Source organism: Lutjanus erythropterus, chromosome 10, assembly GCF_056507025.1.
Source record: "Lutjanus erythropterus isolate fLutEry1 chromosome 10, fLutEry1.hap2, whole genome shotgun sequence".
NCBI lineage: Eukaryota > Metazoa > Chordata > Actinopteri > Lutjaniformes > Lutjanidae > Lutjanus > Lutjanus erythropterus.
Window position 1 is genome coordinate 34664212 of NC_139326.1, and position 16961 is coordinate 34681172.

Below are 16961 nucleotides of genomic sequence, written 5' to 3' on the forward strand. Positions count from 1 at the left end.
AGAAATTGAGCACAATTTATTTTACAGGTGAACTCAATTTCACCTTGGTTTAACTTCTGAGTACATTTACTGCAATACTGTACTGTACCAACTAAAAATGTACCTCATAGTTCTGCTAGTTATATTTCAGTGGAAAAATTTGACTCTTAACACATCGATCTGACAACAGTTGTTAGCTGGCAAAATCAGATTTTGTGCTCAAAACATACAATTAGCCTGTAAAATATTATGCAATTGTTACACCTTAACTATTCAACAGTATGTGATGTAATTAATTTAGATTCACCAACATCAGATAGACTTCTACTACTTACACTTTATTCCATCAATTATAATCCAATAATAGAACATAATGAGAGGGGTCATTATGTAAAATGAGTACTTATTCATTAGAAAATGGCACTTGTACTTTAGTGCAATTTTGAAAGCATTTTTGAAAACAAAAAGTACATAGGGTTATTAGTACTTCAGTTAAGGGTGTGTACTTCTACCACAACTCTGATAAACAGTGGTGAAATGTAAATGTAAGTTAAGTAATATAGGCCCTCTCACTGTAAACTACTTGATTGCAATTTTGAGGTACTTCATACTTGTATGTGTCCATGTTCACTGTACTTTATAATTCTACATAACTACCTCATACACTACATTTCAAGGGAGAATGTTGTGCTTTTACTCAGTTAATTCACAGCTTTAGTTACTTGTTGGCTTTCAGATTAAGATTTTACATGCAAAATATGTAATCAGTTTAGGAAATATACTTTATTTTTCTAGAGTAAGCAATCCAAACGTGTATAAAGCAGTTAAACTAAACTCCTTCTCAACCAACTGCATCAGCTGGTAACACTTAACAATAAAGGTACAATTCTAATACTTAAACAATTCTCTACTAATGTCTGACTCATGATGATTTAATGCATGAATGAATGATGTATCCTGTTGCTCGCCACTAGCAACAAATGATCACATTACTATGACTTAATGTGATTAGTTCACACTTAATAGGTCATCAGTTAATGCATGTTAATTCACAGTTTTTTCATACATTAATAGATATGCATCAAGTTAGCTGGATTCCAGTTAAATAAAGGTTTATTTGTGTAACTATAAGAGTCCTTCGCTGATGATCTGTTAAGTGTAAATAATTACATGTAGTCAGTAACTTGTACATTTGGTGGTAGCAGTAAGAAACAGGAATCCATGATACATCCTGCATTAATTCATGCATTAAATCATCACGGCTCATGCATTAGATAAGCATTGCTTAAGTATGTGTTTTGTACCGTTACTGTAAAGCGTTTTTAAAGCTTTTACTTTTGATATCTTAAGCACATTTTGGGTAATTTTGAGTGCAAACTTTAATCTTTAGCTAATGCAGTATTTTATAGTGTGGTGCTGCTACTTTGACTTCAGTAAATGGTCTGAATATTTTGTCCACCACTGTTGTGTATAAGTTACCTGCACAGGATGGCTGCACACCATTGATCTGTCTGTCATCTGTCCGACAAGCCGTGATTCGACTTCGTTTGTCCTTCCTCGGCCACTGTAGGCTACGTTACAAGTAAATACAGTCAGCTAACTTCATGCTAACAGCTACTTGCTAGAACAACATGGCTTTTACTCTATATTCTCTAATTCAAGCAGCAATCCTGTGCGTCAATGCTGTCGCTGTGTTACACGAAGAACGATTCCTCAGTAAAAGTAAGTGGTTGTAGTTTAAAAATATATTCGTCAGTAGATGTCATGTGAGTGAAATTCGAAATAGGTTAGCTAGGCTAATGCTAATTAGCTAGTAGCTTTACAAGTAGTCAAACTGTACGAACAAAAAAACATTTAGGACTTATCGCTGAAGGGTGAAGTTATTTTTAGGTGTATCAGCCTCTAATGTACGGCTAAAATTGTCTGACAGGTTGCCTACCGTTTAAATTGAATCAATATTTGTTACAATGTACTATTTTTTAAAGCTTTTTGTATCATCTTTATTGTAATATAGTAAATATACAACAATCAGGCATTAGGGTTAACATGTAACAATACATTTTCTACAGTGTCTGTTATTTAAAGAAAACAGAACTCAGCGTTAGTAAAACATGTTTCTTTCTTTTAATAATGAAGCTGTCTGTCTGTCTGTTTCTGTATTTGTTTGTTTGTTTTAATCATTAGTTGGTTGGGGAGTGGACCAAAGTGTTGGAGGTTTTGGTGATGAACCAGGCATCAGAGTTCAGCTAATGAACCTGATCCGCTCTGTGAGAACAGTGATGAGAGGTGGGTGTCAGCTGTATTACTAATACACACACACACACACACACACACACACACACACACACACACACACACACACACACACACACAGGGTTGGGGTGTAGTTAAACATATGCTGTTGAATTACTAGTTTAACTAAATTTGTCATAGTTTTCAGTGGTTCACTACTTTGGATCATGAAGTTTATTTCAAATTACACATTCATTGTATTCTCAGTGGGGCTGCATCCATCTTCAACTACTTATCTGTAGTTGGGTCGTAGAGGTAACGGTTCAGCAGGGGATCCCAGACATCCTTTTCCCTGGCTACATTAACCAGCTCTGACTGGGGGACCCTGAGGCGTTCCCAGGCCAGGGTGGAGATATAATCCCTCCACCTTATCCTCGGTCTGCCCCGTGGCCTCCTCCCCACTGGATGTGCCTGGAACACCTCCCCAGGGAGGCGAACAGGTTGCATCCTTACAAGATGCCCAAATCTCCTCAACTGGCTCCTTTCTATTCCAAGTCCCTCATGGATGACTGAGCTTCTCATCCTATCCATAAGGGAGATGCTATCCACCCTCCTGATAAAACCCATTTCAGACGCTTGTATCTGTGATCTTGTTCTTTTGGTCATGACCCACCCTTCATTCATAGTTGAGAGTAGGACCGGAGGCTGACCAGTGGATCGAGAACTGAAACTTTACCCCAACTGAGGCAGTTCAGGTATCTGAAGGTCTTGTTCTCAAGTGAGGACCAATGGAGTTTGAGATGGGTGGAACAGTCATGGCAGTGGGAGTGGTATTGCGTTCAATTTACCGCCCCATGGTGACAAAAAGAGAGCTTAGCCAGAAATAAGGCTGCGATTATTTTCATAGTTGATTGATTGGCTGATTATTTTCTTGATTAATAGTTATTTGAAAATGATTAAAAGTGTTGATCAGTGATTCCCAAAGTCTAAGATGATGTATTTTAATGTCTTGTTTTGCCCACAGCCCAAAGATATTCAGTTTACCGCTCAAAAGGAGAAAAGGTTTTTGACTTTTTTCCTAAAAATTTCTTCAAAACAATTAATTGTAATTATCAAAATAGTTGGAGACTAATTTAATAATTCGATTAATCATTTTGCAGTACAAAATGGCACCACAAACCTTTTTCACAGCAGCCATTTTATCAAGAAATAGTAGTGTAAACACAGGTGTTAATAGTGACACTAATTAAGGTCCAGTTCCATTTAGTGTAGTAGAGCATTTCCAGTGAGCCAACAGGAACAACAGCAGTACCCTGACTCTTTTTGATCTGAATGGATCAGAAACGTAATTAGTAACATTGGTAGTAACAGTTATTTGTGTTCATTGCATATTGTAGTTGAACTACTGTTTGAAAGTACAGTCTGTGTAGTTTGTGAGAATAGTTTAACTACATTTCATTGTGAAGTAGCTTGGAGTTTGGTGAACTACAGTTTTAACGTAGTTTCCCTATTACAGTGTGTCATGGGTCAGTGTCAAAGAAGCCTGGTGAGATTTGTCTTGGCTCTAATCATGTCTTTTACACTCTTTTCTGCCTCATAGTGCCATTAATCGCAGTGAATTCAGTATGTATCGTGCTGCTGCTTCTGTTTGGGTGAAGCGGAGCAAGTGAAGATGGGACACGCCAGTCTGCTGTCAGGAGAACATCTCCGTCACATCCTCAGGAACCCTTCTGCAGAAACGTTTTTATGTCTTTGACATACAGAATGTGTCCTGTCAGCCTTAATATGAATGTTCTCATTTGATATTCCACTTCAATACACAGGATACCACTTAAGGTCTGTTTTATAGAGCACAGAAATTCAAAATAAGTAAATGCAGCTATTCTCCTCCTTTTGAATAGTACAACAAAACTGTAAATCATTAACAATCATTTGCTTTTGATTATAATATTAATAAGAAATACAAATGTTCTCACACTTTTCCAAGAAAAATGTAACTGTCACAAATAAGCACTGTAAAATGTTTGTGATTTGTACATTGGAGACATGTTTATTAACTCTTGAATACATGCTGTTGTTTAAATGCTCGAAAACAAAGAGTTTCTTACTTTCACAAAGTCTTAAGCGTTTTATTTCCTGAAATAGTCGACGGTGTGTTGTTTGTCCCAGCTCGCACCCCGTCCTGTGTAGCGCCATTGCAGATTTTAATTATTTTTTTTTCCCAGAATGACGAAGTCATAACAAGCCTTCACTGACTCTGATAGGTGTTTCCGCTGTTGGTCCAGATTGGTTAGGCTTAGGCATGAGTAGCGTGAGTGGTTAAGAAGATCACGGTCAGCCTATCAGTGGTAGAATAGGGCGGGTCATGCCTTCACCATCCTAGGGGAAAAAAAATATGGCGTCACCGACGGTCAAAGTCTTGTGTTTACTTCATGGTGCAGACCTCCGAAGTGAATTAAGATGTAGTATTAGGTTAAGTTTTGCTAATTCCTTTGTTAAACTCGCTGTGTTACATTGTTTTAATTATTTTTGAGTAGTAATGGGGAACACGCAGAGTTACATTGTTGCCTCAGTCACTGTGTGTTCTGTGTACTTGGTTTATGTTCACATTTACTGTTCTCATAACCTGTTGAAAACTAGTGTACTCAACAACGAGAGACTTCCAAGTTTCCTATATCTTTACATCAAATATTTGACCAGAGGTCTGACTCGGAGGACAGGCTGCTTGTACACAGCAGCTACAAACAAGAGTGAAGTGGTTTACACGGTCCTCAGCTGCAGGTGAGACAACATGGTCCACTTTCTTTTAAAGGAGGAAACTTCTGAAACTGTCTCAAAAGGTAGATTGCTGCTGTCCGTTATGGAAGTCCATTGAAGCCAGTGTTATGAGAAAAAAGACCTTGTAATTCGGAAAGAAACTCTGATATCTCTGATACTGTTCTAGATACTAAATCATTATTTTAAGATACTTTCTTTGAGATGTCATTTTGAGAAGGTTACATTATGTTGTCACATTATGTAAGTCAAGTTTCTTATTCTTCTTATTTTCACATGAATTCATTATTTTGAGAACATCTCTCAAAGTCATCTACAGCCTACATTGTCAAATTATGGCACTCCTTCAGGTGGTATACTGAGAAATCTTCTCATTCACATTCATTTAAAACATATGATCAAAATACTACAAAATTCCAAATGAGAACTGTGGAACTATGAACTACTATCACTGAAATGTAATTTCAATTTTTTGTCTTTCCTGTAATATTTTCATTTCAATCAGCCTACAACACCTGATGACCAAAAAAGGCACACCCTTTAATGTTTCACTGGACCGCCTTTAGCTTTGATTATGGCACACATTCACCATGGCAATATTTTGATAAGCTTATGCAGTGTCACAACATTTATTTCTGTCCAGAGTTGCATTAATTTTTTGCCAAGATCTTGCATTGATGATGGGAGAGTTGGACCGCTGAGTAAAGTCTTCTCCAGCACATCCCAAAGGTTCTTCATGGGGTTCAGGTCTAGACTCTGTGGGGGTCAATCCATGTGTGAAAATGACGTCTCATGCTCCCTGAACCACTCTTTCACTATTTGAGTCCGATGAATCTTGGCATTGTCATCATGGAATATGGCCATCAGGCAGGAAAAACTCCACTGATGGAAAAATCTGCTCACTCAGTATATTCAGGTAGTGAGCTGACCTCATCTTTAGGTTGGTGAACCTCGACCTGAGCAACTGAAGCAACCCCAGATCATAACACTGCCCCCACAGGCTTGTATGCTAGGTAGTAGGCATGATGGGTGCATCACTTCATCTGCTTCTCTTCTTACCCTGATGCCCCCATCACTCTGGATCAGGGTAAATCTGCACTCATCAGACCACATGACCTTTTTCCTTTGCTCCATGTGTGCCTCATTTCTCAAACAACCATGTCTTCTTACATGGTTATTTAAGAAAACAGAAGCTCCTCACTGCATCAGTTAGGGTTAAATAACTTGTTGTCAGCTGAAACAAATTAATCACTGCAATGATTATCCAATGGAAGATCTTACCTGTTTGCTTAGTTAAATCCAGGTGGTGACTTTTTTTTGGCCAGGCAGTTTATATGTTCATGACATGTTCATGAACTTAACTTAAGTTATGAACTTAACCGTGATAATCAATAAATAATCTTGTATTAGAAATAAACCTGCTTCCTGTGTGAACTGTCTGTAGCTTAATAGTAAGCTGATGCTACTGTATTTTAACATCAGTCATACTGGTGGTACTTGGAGAGCCTAGTATTTTCTGAGGTGGTACGTGGTGTAAAAAGATCTTTTTTTTTTCATCACATTGGCAGAAATGGGCTTCCACAGGCTCATCCATATTTTGATTCAGTGTTTTTGTCTCTATAAGGCTGGAGACGCCCCTGTTGAGGAGGTTCTGCAGTGCTGCAGGTTACGGTTGGGATTATCCAGACACCGAGTACAGAGACATCCCACTGTGCTTCCCAGAGTTTCTTTGTCAGAGACTGCTGCTGATGGTGCTGACTGATGGAGACTTCAGGCTCAGCCCAGCAGGTCAGACACATTCACTTCTCTTTAAACAGTCTTTCTTTATAAGATGATTATATTTACACTGCCCTGATTCCCGTGTTTTATTGGTGTGCCTATAAAACGCTGGAATGTGGTGGTGATCTGATAGCGAAATACTTCTGCAGGTCTGGTTCGTGTGCGTCAGAGTTTGAAAACCCTTCAGCCAGTTGATGAACTGAAGAAGGGTCCGTTCATGCTGCAGGTTCGAGTCCTGGAGTACCGGCAAATTGAAGCAGGGGTGGAGGTGGACGTCTGTCTGACTGCCACATCTCGTACCGGATGCCCGGTTTGGGAAAACATCCTGACACTGCTGTCCAAAGCCAGGAGATGCTTACCAGTGAAAGAAAACAAGGGTGAGCAACAATATACAGATTTCTGCTGAGAATGTATATGCTTTTTTAAACAAGGAACATAAATGAACGTTTGCATTTAATGTTTACTCATAGCACATTTCGCTTAGAGAACTTGGCTCACCTGGTTCTTTCTGGCTATGTCTCCTCGTTCTTACAGGCCAGCCAGATGAGCCTGTGCCAGAAAATGTGAAACAGGTAGAGCTCAAAGTACCGAGGACCACTGGACTGCAGTGTGTATGGTCTTTCTCAGACTTCTCCCCCTATCGCCTCCTCTCTCTGTTGGCCAGCCTGTTTGGATCCACATCACAGATCTCAACAAGTCTCTGGATGCTGTCTGTGTGCTTGGCTGAAATAGAAAAGCACAAAGGTAATAGATAATTTAACCTGCAGCCAGCTGATGAAAATTATATATCATATTTGGTGTTAAACAATCATAGATTTTTTTTTGTTTCATCAGGGGTTGGGGTCATCACAGCTCCTGTCAACGTGACTGCCCAGTTTAAGGAGCATCTTCTGGTGCCAGGCAGAGTGACAGTCAAGTTCTGGGAGACGACCGAAAACAGGGATCAGTCCTGTGCCCAAAGCCTCAGATTTCACATGCAGCAACATGGAAGGAACATATCTCACATGAGGGGATTGATTTCAAGGTTTTCATCAACATAGAAGATTTATATTTGTAGTAAAATGCTGACATTGTACTTTTTTCTGTTTTGCTCTGTTTCAATTTGGACATCACGGTGTATAATTAAAGATGTAATATGCAGGATTTTATTAGTTGCTGTTTGTAAATGCACCATACGAAGTTGGCTCCTCCTCTCCAGCTCAATGAACGAAAGAGGGAGGGAGTCGTGGTTGAGTGAGCCAGCGAGTGACACAAGAGAGGGAGCAGCATTGGTGAGAACAAAGCAGTCAATCAGAGAAATAACATGTTATTTTCTGATTGTTTCACAGGCGTTATGCTCTAAAGCACACGGCCGTACCTCTGCACGATGCTGCAGGAAGGTGCCACCTTGCCAGATTTTCTGTGAATGCAGCTGAATGGAACATCCATCCTGTCTGCTGTGTCGTCTCTGCTCTGCATGTGTGTGTGTGTGTGTGTGTATTTCACCTCTGCATTCGGTCAAACACACACACAGACCTGCAGAGAGAGCTGAGGAGAGAGACAGACACATTGCCACTTCACTGGTTCATTCCCTTTAATTTAAAATCAGGGTGGAATTTTAAATATATATTGAAGAAATAGTGTGAGAGTTTGGGAAATACAGATAAGCGCTTTTCACATTGCATATTCAGCTAAGAGTTAACCCTGAGATTACTTAGCCCCTTTTCACAGACACATTGTTAACCCAGGGTTAAGCTAAGCCCAGGGCTGCCTCCTTCTAGCTCTGGTTTAAAGCCTCTGTATGCCCACACGGGGTGTTTTGTGTAAACCTGGCTGATTATCTTCTTCTTCAAGTCTTTTAGCCCTGTTTCACACTGGCTGCTTTTAGCCCTGGGTTTGGGCGATTTTCAGGGGAATACCTTGCAAACTCTGGGCTAACCAGAGCAAGGCCAGCTAGCACTACGCTAAAGTCCAGTTTGTTAGCGCACTTTGGAAGGTGCCAGGATTGTGCCAGTGTGCTCTTTTAGCCCTAGGCTAACAGCTCCCATAGCCTGGAGCTAACTGCTCTCTTAACCCGGAGCTAAATGCAGTGTGAAAAACCCCATAATAGCTCACCAGCTGTATCCAAATATTAATAAAATACTACATATATATATTTATAAATACACAGTCTACTGATTTCTTAAATTATGGCTTCCTAAAAGGATCATAATGACTGGGAATGAGTTTGAATTTCAAGATTTCGTATTTATTGGCAGGACTCTGTGCCTTAGGTTTCATAGATCCACTGTACATGAGCACTTTGTCAGATGCCATGTCTACTGGTTGACTATACTAGGCTAATGCAGACATCATGCCTATAGGGAATCAAGACTTTTCAATATTTGATTCCTCCATATTCCTGTTTGCAGCTTTCATGTATGTGGAGGTCTGTCTTCCTGTATTATTCATGGGAGCACATTTAGTGTATGGAAGTGAGAGAAGCGGCTTTCATGCATATCTGCACCATTGCAACATTTTATATGGGGGGGGGGGGGGGGGGGGACTGGAGGCTTAGTCCATGGTGACTTAGATGCATTTAAGGGAAAACAATGGACCTTTTCATCAGAAAAGGATTGACAGTCAGGTTTATTCAGTATTGTTACTGGTTCATCCTGTCACAATATCAGATTTTCACTACATGATTATTGTGGCCAAAATAATTCACAATAATATTATTGCAATATCTTTAGAAATTCTGAAACAAAAATAGTAGCCTGTCAGTCAAATTCATCTTTATCTTTGTTTATTGCACATTTTGTCTCCTTTTTGGTTAACGCGTTACACTTAAAGTACAAGTGTAGGGAGGTGGAGAGAGAGTCTGGACCCATCATAAAATGTGCAGAAAGTGCAAATTACACTTATGGATAGTGAAAGAATGAGTGCGTTGGGGGAGAGAGACAAAGCAAGAATGGAAAGAAAGGGAAATGATTTTAGGAGCATCCAGTATGTTTAAGAGACAAAGGATTGATTATATGATATCATCACGTGTAAATTATTAACATATTTTAGTTTTTATATATCAGTTACTGTCAGTAGCATATCACAACATCCCTGGTTTCATTTACTTAACTTCAAAATGATATAAGATACCATTAAAAATCAGGTTGGGATTCTTAACAGTACATTGAAGAAATAGTTTGAGATTTTGGGAAATGTACATATTTCCTTTTTTGCCGAGAGGTAGAGGTAGATGAGAAGATTGATACCACTCTTATCTGTGCGCTAAATATGAAACTACAGTCAGGACACAGATAGCTTACCTTAGCATAAAGACAGGAAACAGTGAGCTAGCCTAGGCTCCATCCAAACATTCAGAAAACAAAACATTTCTAAATTTCATGAATTCATTCAAATTTAACAGGTTTTTGTCCAGATTAAACAAAGGAAATGTATCATATTAATTACTTTAGACACATTTTGTTACTTTTGGACAGAACCAGACCAGCTGTTTCCCCCTGTTTACAGTCTTTATGCTAAGCTAACTGGCGTCATATTTACTATACAAATATGAGCATGGTATCAATATTCTGTAAGCATATTTTAAGCATATATTTACTAAAATGTTGACCTATATTTCTTTAATGAATTTTGATCCAGTTAGCATTTCATGTTGTCTCAGTCTCCAGTCTTCTGTTTGAAAGTCTCTCTTAGTTACCTTTTTGTTATTTTGTCTTTCCCTCTCTTTCAATGAGAACAGAGAACAGAACCCAAAAGTCTCATTTTTGTTCTGTAGATAGTGAGTGTTTCCAGGTTTAAATATATGCAGCTGGATGAATGTGAAAAAAAAAAAACACAAATTCAGCAAAATCCCAAATAACAACACAAAGCAGTCTTGCCGGTGTGGCTGTGATCAGTGGAGCATTCCTCCTCCCCTGCCTCCCTGCACACACTGGGAGTATTTGTAGTTCATAAGATGAGGGGAGGGCGTGTGTGAGGAGTGTGTGTATAGACGTCCAGACGGAGGAGAAATCAGTTCCACACAGCTGTACTACTGATCAAAGGGACACACGCTGGGTCATCCCTCCTCTGCCATGTGATTTTCATTACTGCAACTTGGGGAAGAGTTCAACCGTGGACGGCTGAGGGTAAAAGCATTTCTTTTAAATATATGAATTTATGTTGGTTTTTGAGAATTTTCTGATTTCTATTTGTGTAGCTTTTGTTGTTGTCTAACTTGTGTAACTGATGTGTAATCTAACAGTCCAGTTAGTGCATAGGACAGTGCTGGGTGTGTTGTGTAACTACAGTACAGTGCAGTGTAGCAGTGGCACCCATTTACAGTATTTGAAGCTAAAAAAAGACTATGATCCTGCAGGAATAGTGTTCTAGAAATGTTCTGTCACTACTAGAGGAACTTGTAAATTAAATGCTTCAACTCCAGGTATTCATACAAAGATCAATCTTGGATCTTTATGGTGGGATCACTCATGACTTTAGAGTTGAATGACAAGTGTTGTTCTAAGGAATGGTCAATCATAAGTCCTGAAATTGACATTATTGTCTAATATCTCCTTGTCCTAACAGTTTAAGTCCCCTCTGCTACAGTCAAAGCTGTTGTCCACCTCCTTGTTCTCACTGCTGTGACAAAAGCAGCCACCGACCACTTCAGTGCACTAAAGTGGTAATGCAATGAATGTGTTTAATTCAAATGTATTTTTCATCCATTGTTGCTCAGTCACCAGCACAAGCTGGAGCGGAGCACGCTGACGCTCACTTGAACATGTACATTGCTGTTATTATTCATTTATAGAGTCCCGATTCTGTCATGCATATGAGTCAGTCAAGTGTAAGAGGGTCAGTCTGTTAAACTCTGGTGCAGAGTGCATTGCATTTATAGTGTAGACACGTAAAGTGGAAATGCTCCCCTTAAAAAAAAAGATTTTTTTAACCTTGTGTTTAGTGTAAATATGTCATTGGTTTTAATGCAAATCATCCATCAGGAGTGTTCTGCTTTAAATCTTGTAGCACAAAGCAAAACTTAAGCATCAGCTTTTCAGAAATACTGCTTTCTGCTACTGTAGCTTTGGCTGATAGCAGATACCTTTTTCTAAAACACCTGACATTCTGCCTAGTCTGTGTTTTGAAGTCGCTCTGAGTGATGCATTCATCACTCGGAAGAAGGGGAGGGTGTGTGTGTTTTGGAGAGATGAAACACACACACACACACACTCCGTCCTCGGTTAGAGCACTTTAGAGGAGTTCGTCTGTCTCCTTCAAAGAGCTGATCCTCGGGGAATTTAAGTTATTTTTTGCTTCTTTTAAAAGTACTTCATTTATTTATTCAGAGAGGCCAATACTAAATGACAGCTTGTTCTCTCTTACTGTTGTTCATAAAACAACTCCACTGCACTTACTATTACCTGCCCCAGTTTCTGTGTTAGTGAAAGATGTGGATAGTATTAATGCTGCAACTACACAATAGTACCATGAATACTAGGGGTGAGTAGTATGCATAAAATTGCAGGATATAGTGCACACTATTTGTAATCTTGCATTTTAATACACAGATGGAAATTAAAGGAAAAAGCTCAATAAATGGGTGCAAAATCATTTTAAAAAATGCAGATGCTTCTGTGCAGAGCTCAGTGTGTGAAAATGATGTGAATTATGTGCTGTAACCTTTACAATAACCAGATCTCAACTGAGTTTAACACCTATAGAAATTTAGGAGCAACGTGTTAGACCACCACTGTCATTAAAAAAGACAAATGATTAAAAGGTTTAATTGATACCATTATTGATACTGATATACTGCTTAGCAATATCGATACTCTTAGTGATAGTAGTGTCCATATTATTGATATGGACATTATTATACTACTGTCCAATTTGGTGCAAAAAATAAAAATAAGATGGAAAAGGATTCAACAGTTATCTTATTATTACTTTTCTCTGCAGGAATAATAAGTTAAATTGTTTCTTGAGTTGGCACAGTGGTCCAGTGGTTTGCACTGTGGTCTCACAGGAGTTTAAATCCCCTGGGGGCAGAGCCTTACTGTGGCAAGTTTGCATGTTCTCCTCGTGCCCGCCTGGTTTCTCTCTGGATTCCTCCCACAGTCCAAAGACATGCAGCATAATAGATTAACTGATAACTCTAAATTGCCCGTGAGCGTGAATGTGAGCGTGAATGGTTGTCTCTTTCTATATGTCAACCCTGCGATGAACTGGCGACTCGCCAAATGTCAGCTGGGATAGGCTCCAGCCCCCCCACACATACACTTCTCGAGTTACTGCATTTAGCTACATTTTCATTAAATTTAGTAAATATAATTTTGAATGTTTGATCCTGTCAGCTGTTTCTGTAAATGTCCTGGCTCTTGATACCCATCCTTACAAATAAGGAAGTAGCTTATGGATGAATGGTGTGCATCTCTTCAGTAGTGGAAACAATGGCAAGGAGCATTAAAGCTGTTCTGAAATTTCACAATGGTCCAACATTTCACTAAGACACCTAGTAATGGGTTTGATAGGTGGTGACCTCACTTTATCACCTATTCTGCTGTAGTTCTTTTTCTGAAAAGTCAATTGAGAAATGCTGACTGTTTGCTCACAACTTTGTTTCAGAATGAAATATCTCAGCAGCTGTTCAAAAGATTGCCATGAAATTAGGTACAGATATTTATGGTCCCCATAAGGTCAATGATAATGGCTTTGGTAATACCTTGACTTTTCCTCTAATTCCACCACAAGGGTCACATGGAGCAATATTACTCCTAGGGATAATTTGGAGTACTGCAGGGGGTACTTAAGTTTTGTTTGTTAATTAAAAAAAATATCATGTCATGCATAATTCCTAAAATAATTCTTCTTTCAACTGTCCTTTGCTGTTTGCTATGCTATGTTGCTACATCATTCTGACATTTTTTTTTTCTCTCAACAGAAGTTTAGTTTAGTTAGTTTAAGTTAGTTTATTGTGCCACAGTAAAGACAGTTGTTGTTGGAAAACTCAGGTTCTACTTTTTAGCTTTTTCTGGACTTCTATTCATATGTCATGTTCTTTGTCATTAAGTTAGCTAGTAAATAGATCTTAATGGGAAAATTCACTAATGTTTATGTGGATTTGTAGTCAGTGTCGATGGTAAATGTAGTCCACTGAGGCAATAAATTCCTTAGTGTGTCACCAAGAAAGCTGAGTTCTCCTGCTTGCAGAGCTGTTCCGCTAATGACTACATTTATCAGGAGGCATCACATGCAAATTTGTGACGCCCCACACCCACGTTGCTGTGCATCACCACTGGAGCCTATAGCTATTACTTTGTTCACTAAAACATAGTGTTAGGTAACAAAAATACTCATTTAGCATGCCCTTTAGCCACGCAGAGGTGGAGACTAGAAATCCAAAATAAAATAACCTTCCTTATTGCCAGCTACATCACTGTGACATCACTGGATGCAGGAAAAACAACAGATTTTGCAGCATTAAAACTCCAATCATTCAGTAAATAGCCTGCACTGAGGAATTCAGTGGTTCAGTTGACTACATATACCATCACCATCATGACAGAGTGGACAGCCACATAAGAAGAGGTGAATTTTACCTTCAAGTTTTTTTAAAACGATTTCCGAGCTTAAAAATGAACTTGCAGTTTTCTGTTTGTTTTCTGTACAGCAAGGGAAAATAGATGAAGAAGCAAGGAAAAGGCGACACTGCCACCATCCCCCTCTCTTCCCCAACAGGGAGCAGCGGTGTGCAGGTCTACCATGACTACCAGAAAGTGGCTTTTAAAATGTTTCCCGGGAATGGTCACGCAACAGAAAACGGTTCTCACGCCAGAAGAGACACCAGCAAGATGTCCTCTGTTCCAGACATCATCTGTAACAGCCCGGACCAGAGGAACAGCGTGAAAGACAACAGCGTTCAGAGGAACTCTACATGGACGATGGATTCAAGCAGCCAGGCCTATTCAGGGGCGGAGGACAACTCCACAGACCCACATGAGACCCTGACAGAGACCTCAACTCTGACCTTTGTGGATGCCCACACCCTGGAAGAATCAGCAGAGAACCACAGCCTCCATGGGGTGGGGATGGTTTACCTCAAGGAGTTTGTGCTGATAGATGACGATGATGATGGAGACATGTCGTTACGAGAGAAAACGGTCACAGACTTGTCCGTCATGGACGGGAGAGCTGCTGATCTGGTTCGTGGGAGGCTGTTGTCCACCTCCAGCGGCTCGGTGTCGGAGTGCAAAGAGGAGTCTCCGGCTCCTGAGGCGCCTCCACCCGAGGAAGCTGTAACTGTGCAGGAAAAGAAACGCTGCTGTTTCTGCACTATTCTATGACCAAGAAGGAGATGAAAGGTCAGATAGTTTTGAACCCTGCAGCAGTTTGTGTCAAAAATCAGGATTGTGAAGGTGTCATGGACAATTCTGTCCAAAAACTGCTACATACTGGTCTTATATATATGTGTCCCTGTTGAAGCACAGAACACATTTATAGATTTTTCTTTCATTCAAATTTCTGGCATTTCTGTCTGGAACTGATTCTACAGAGACATTACTGGACATGAAAGGTTCAGTGTGTGTTTATGGGGATCTGTTGGCAACATATGGCAGGAACTGAATATAATATCCATTAGTATGTTTTCATTAGTGTATAATCATTAACTCAGAATGAGCCATTTACTTTGTATTTATAGGAGGAGTGGGTCCTCCTCCTCATGCTGAACCGCCATGTTTCTACAATAGCCCAGTATGGACAAATGAAACACTGGCTCTATATAGACATTTTTCATGAGTTTTGCAGCCACTGTAGTTTCTCCTAAGCCCTCAGAAGGGGAGGGTGAGACGAGGGGTATTCAGCTGGTTGCAATCTACAACCTCCCCAGTAGATGCCTCTAAATCCTACACATTGTTCCTTTAAAAACAATCAACCATTAAAAATATGTTTTATTTGCATCAGACATCAGCCACTTGTGTGTTTTAGTTTGAAACTCATTTATTTAGATAATTATGAAATGTGTGTGCTGAGAGGTGTATTGTTCTCAGTTTGATTTACATTTAAAGAATTCGATCATGTGGGTTGAGATATTCCTTTAAGTTTAACAAACATATCTTTGACCTGTATTATAAAATTTTGATACAAAGAAATGTATGCATGAAATATTTGATCTGAGTGACAGACTTTGTGATAACTACACAGGTCTAGAAAGATCAGGTGCTAACAGCAAATAAAGATATCTTCAAATACCAAAGTTTGTGTCTAGCTATTTTCCCTACATACATACAGTGTTTACACCAATCACAACTACTGCAGAAAATACAACAATGATATCACACAATGATTGCATCATTATTCCAAGGTGTTATTATATAAGTGGATGCAGTAATCATGGTTTAGTTTGCACTGGAACTTTCAATATACCCGTGGAGTGTTTGACCTCTAGTACTGCTATGGAGAAATGTTTTTAAAAGTGGGTCCTCATTTTGCATTACTGGTGCTGTTCCCCTATGGAGTGTGGCCATTCGGAACATGTGCCTGTTCAGAACACTTGTCCGTTTGCAGTGGGCCGATTGCTTGGTTCCCAGTATTGATGCCTGCGGTGTTGTCAGGGGACATCTCCGTTCAGACCATGTGGCAGTTCGGAGCAGGACTATTCCCTGGCCCTCGGAAGTGCTGCTTGCAGCGTTCTCAAGAACCGCTGATCTGATTGAATTCACATTTTACTCTGCACTCCCCTGGGTCCTCGGCAATACACCCACCATGTGTGAGGTCGATCGGATGAACGGTTCTTGAGATATGTAAAGGACAGTCATACATACATATACAGAGATTCCTTACTTTGCAGTTAGATGATGCTGCTACAGCACCACCTATTGGCTAAATGGCACCAAATTTGCTACACATGTCCACTAAATTTGGTTGCAATAGCACAAAGTGTTCAGGAGTTATGACATTTTTGATAACATAAGAGTTATCCAAACTCCACAGAGAACCTTTAAGAAAACCCCAAACCCAAATCTGTGTGAAGCCTGCCATCTTCTGGTGAAAGCACAACTGAACTGTCCATCTGCTGCCATCTGATTCTGTTGTGACCACACCATCACTCTGTCCTATTATATGCTGTATTTGTGGTATCGCTGATTCAATAAAAAATAATGTTAATGTATGGTTTTATAACATGGGATTAGTTCTTCCAGCAGAATCCATATTGATGCATACTGTATTTGAGAGTT

At 39.6% G+C, this 16961-nt stretch overlaps 3 protein-coding genes across 5 annotated transcripts; all 3 read left to right on the plus strand.

Moving 5' to 3' along the window:
- Positions 1-1532: 1532 nt before the first annotated feature.
- LOC146320748 (immediate early response 3-interacting protein 1-like) lies at positions 1533-4328 on the plus strand. Its single transcript, XM_084729137.1, has 3 exons — positions 1533-1701; positions 2164-2265; positions 3812-4328. Exons 1-3 carry the CDS (start codon positions 1611-1613, stop codon positions 3865-3867), a joined length of 249 nt encoding a protein of 82 aa, XP_084585263.1. The 5' UTR covers positions 1533-1610; the 3' UTR covers positions 3868-4328.
- A 154-nt stretch (positions 4329-4482) lies between these two features.
- Positions 4483-7908, plus strand: LOC146320749 (uncharacterized). 2 transcript variants are annotated; one of them, XM_084729136.1, is made up of 6 exons: positions 4483-4992; positions 6611-6774; positions 6915-7142; positions 7300-7337; positions 7430-7509; positions 7600-7840. In XM_084729136.1, the coding sequence occupies exons 1-5, from the start codon at positions 4751-4753 to the stop codon at positions 7490-7492; spliced, it is 735 nt and encodes a 244-aa protein (XP_084585262.1). In that variant the 5' UTR covers positions 4483-4750; the 3' UTR covers positions 7493-7509; positions 7600-7840. The 2 variants fall into 2 exon arrangements, with proteins under 2 accessions (XP_084585262.1, XP_084585261.1); XM_084729135.1 differs by having other exon boundaries at positions 7300-7509; positions 7600-7908.
- Positions 7909-10150: 2242 nt separating this feature from the next.
- Positions 10151-15263, plus strand: LOC146320750 (uncharacterized). 2 transcript variants are annotated; one of them, XM_084729139.1, is made up of 3 exons: positions 10151-10871; positions 11311-11407; positions 14396-15263. In XM_084729139.1, exon 3 carries the CDS (start codon positions 14409-14411, stop codon positions 15066-15068), a length of 660 nt encoding a protein of 219 aa, XP_084585265.1. In that variant the 5' UTR covers positions 10151-10871; positions 11311-11407; positions 14396-14408; the 3' UTR covers positions 15069-15263. The 2 variants fall into 2 exon arrangements, with proteins under 2 accessions (XP_084585265.1, XP_084585264.1); XM_084729138.1 differs by lacking the exon at positions 11311-11407.
- The last annotated feature ends 1698 nt before the right edge of the window (positions 15264-16961 follow it).

What these genes read in the sequence shown, in the direction of transcription:
- LOC146320748 (XM_084729137.1), top strand. Translation starts at nt 1,611, where the DNA reads ATGGCTTTTACTCTATATTCTCTAATTCAAGCAGCAATCCTGTGCGTC. An exon ending in AGAACGATTCCTCAGTAAAA is followed by an intron (nt 1,702 to 2,163) that starts GTAAGTGGTTGT and finishes TTTAATCATTAG; the next exon opens with TTGGTTGGGGAGTGGACCAA. An exon ending in TGTGAGAACAGTGATGAGAG is followed by an intron (nt 2,266 to 3,811) that starts GTGGGTGTCAGC and finishes TCTGCCTCATAG; the next exon opens with TGCCATTAATCGCAGTGAAT.
- LOC146320749 (XM_084729135.1), top strand. Translation starts at nt 4,751, where the DNA reads ATGGGGAACACGCAGAGTTACATTGTTGCCTCAGTCACTGTGTGTTCT. An exon ending in TACACGGTCCTCAGCTGCAG is followed by an intron (nt 4,993 to 6,610) that starts GTGAGACAACAT and finishes TGTCTCTATAAG; the next exon opens with GCTGGAGACGCCCCTGTTGA. An exon ending in ACCAGTGAAAGAAAACAAGG is followed by an intron (nt 7,143 to 7,299) that starts GTGAGCAACAAT and finishes TCGTTCTTACAG; the next exon opens with GCCAGCCAGATGAGCCTGTG.
- LOC146320750 (XM_084729139.1), top strand. Translation starts at nt 14,409, where the DNA reads ATGAAGAAGCAAGGAAAAGGCGACACTGCCACCATCCCCCTCTCTTCC.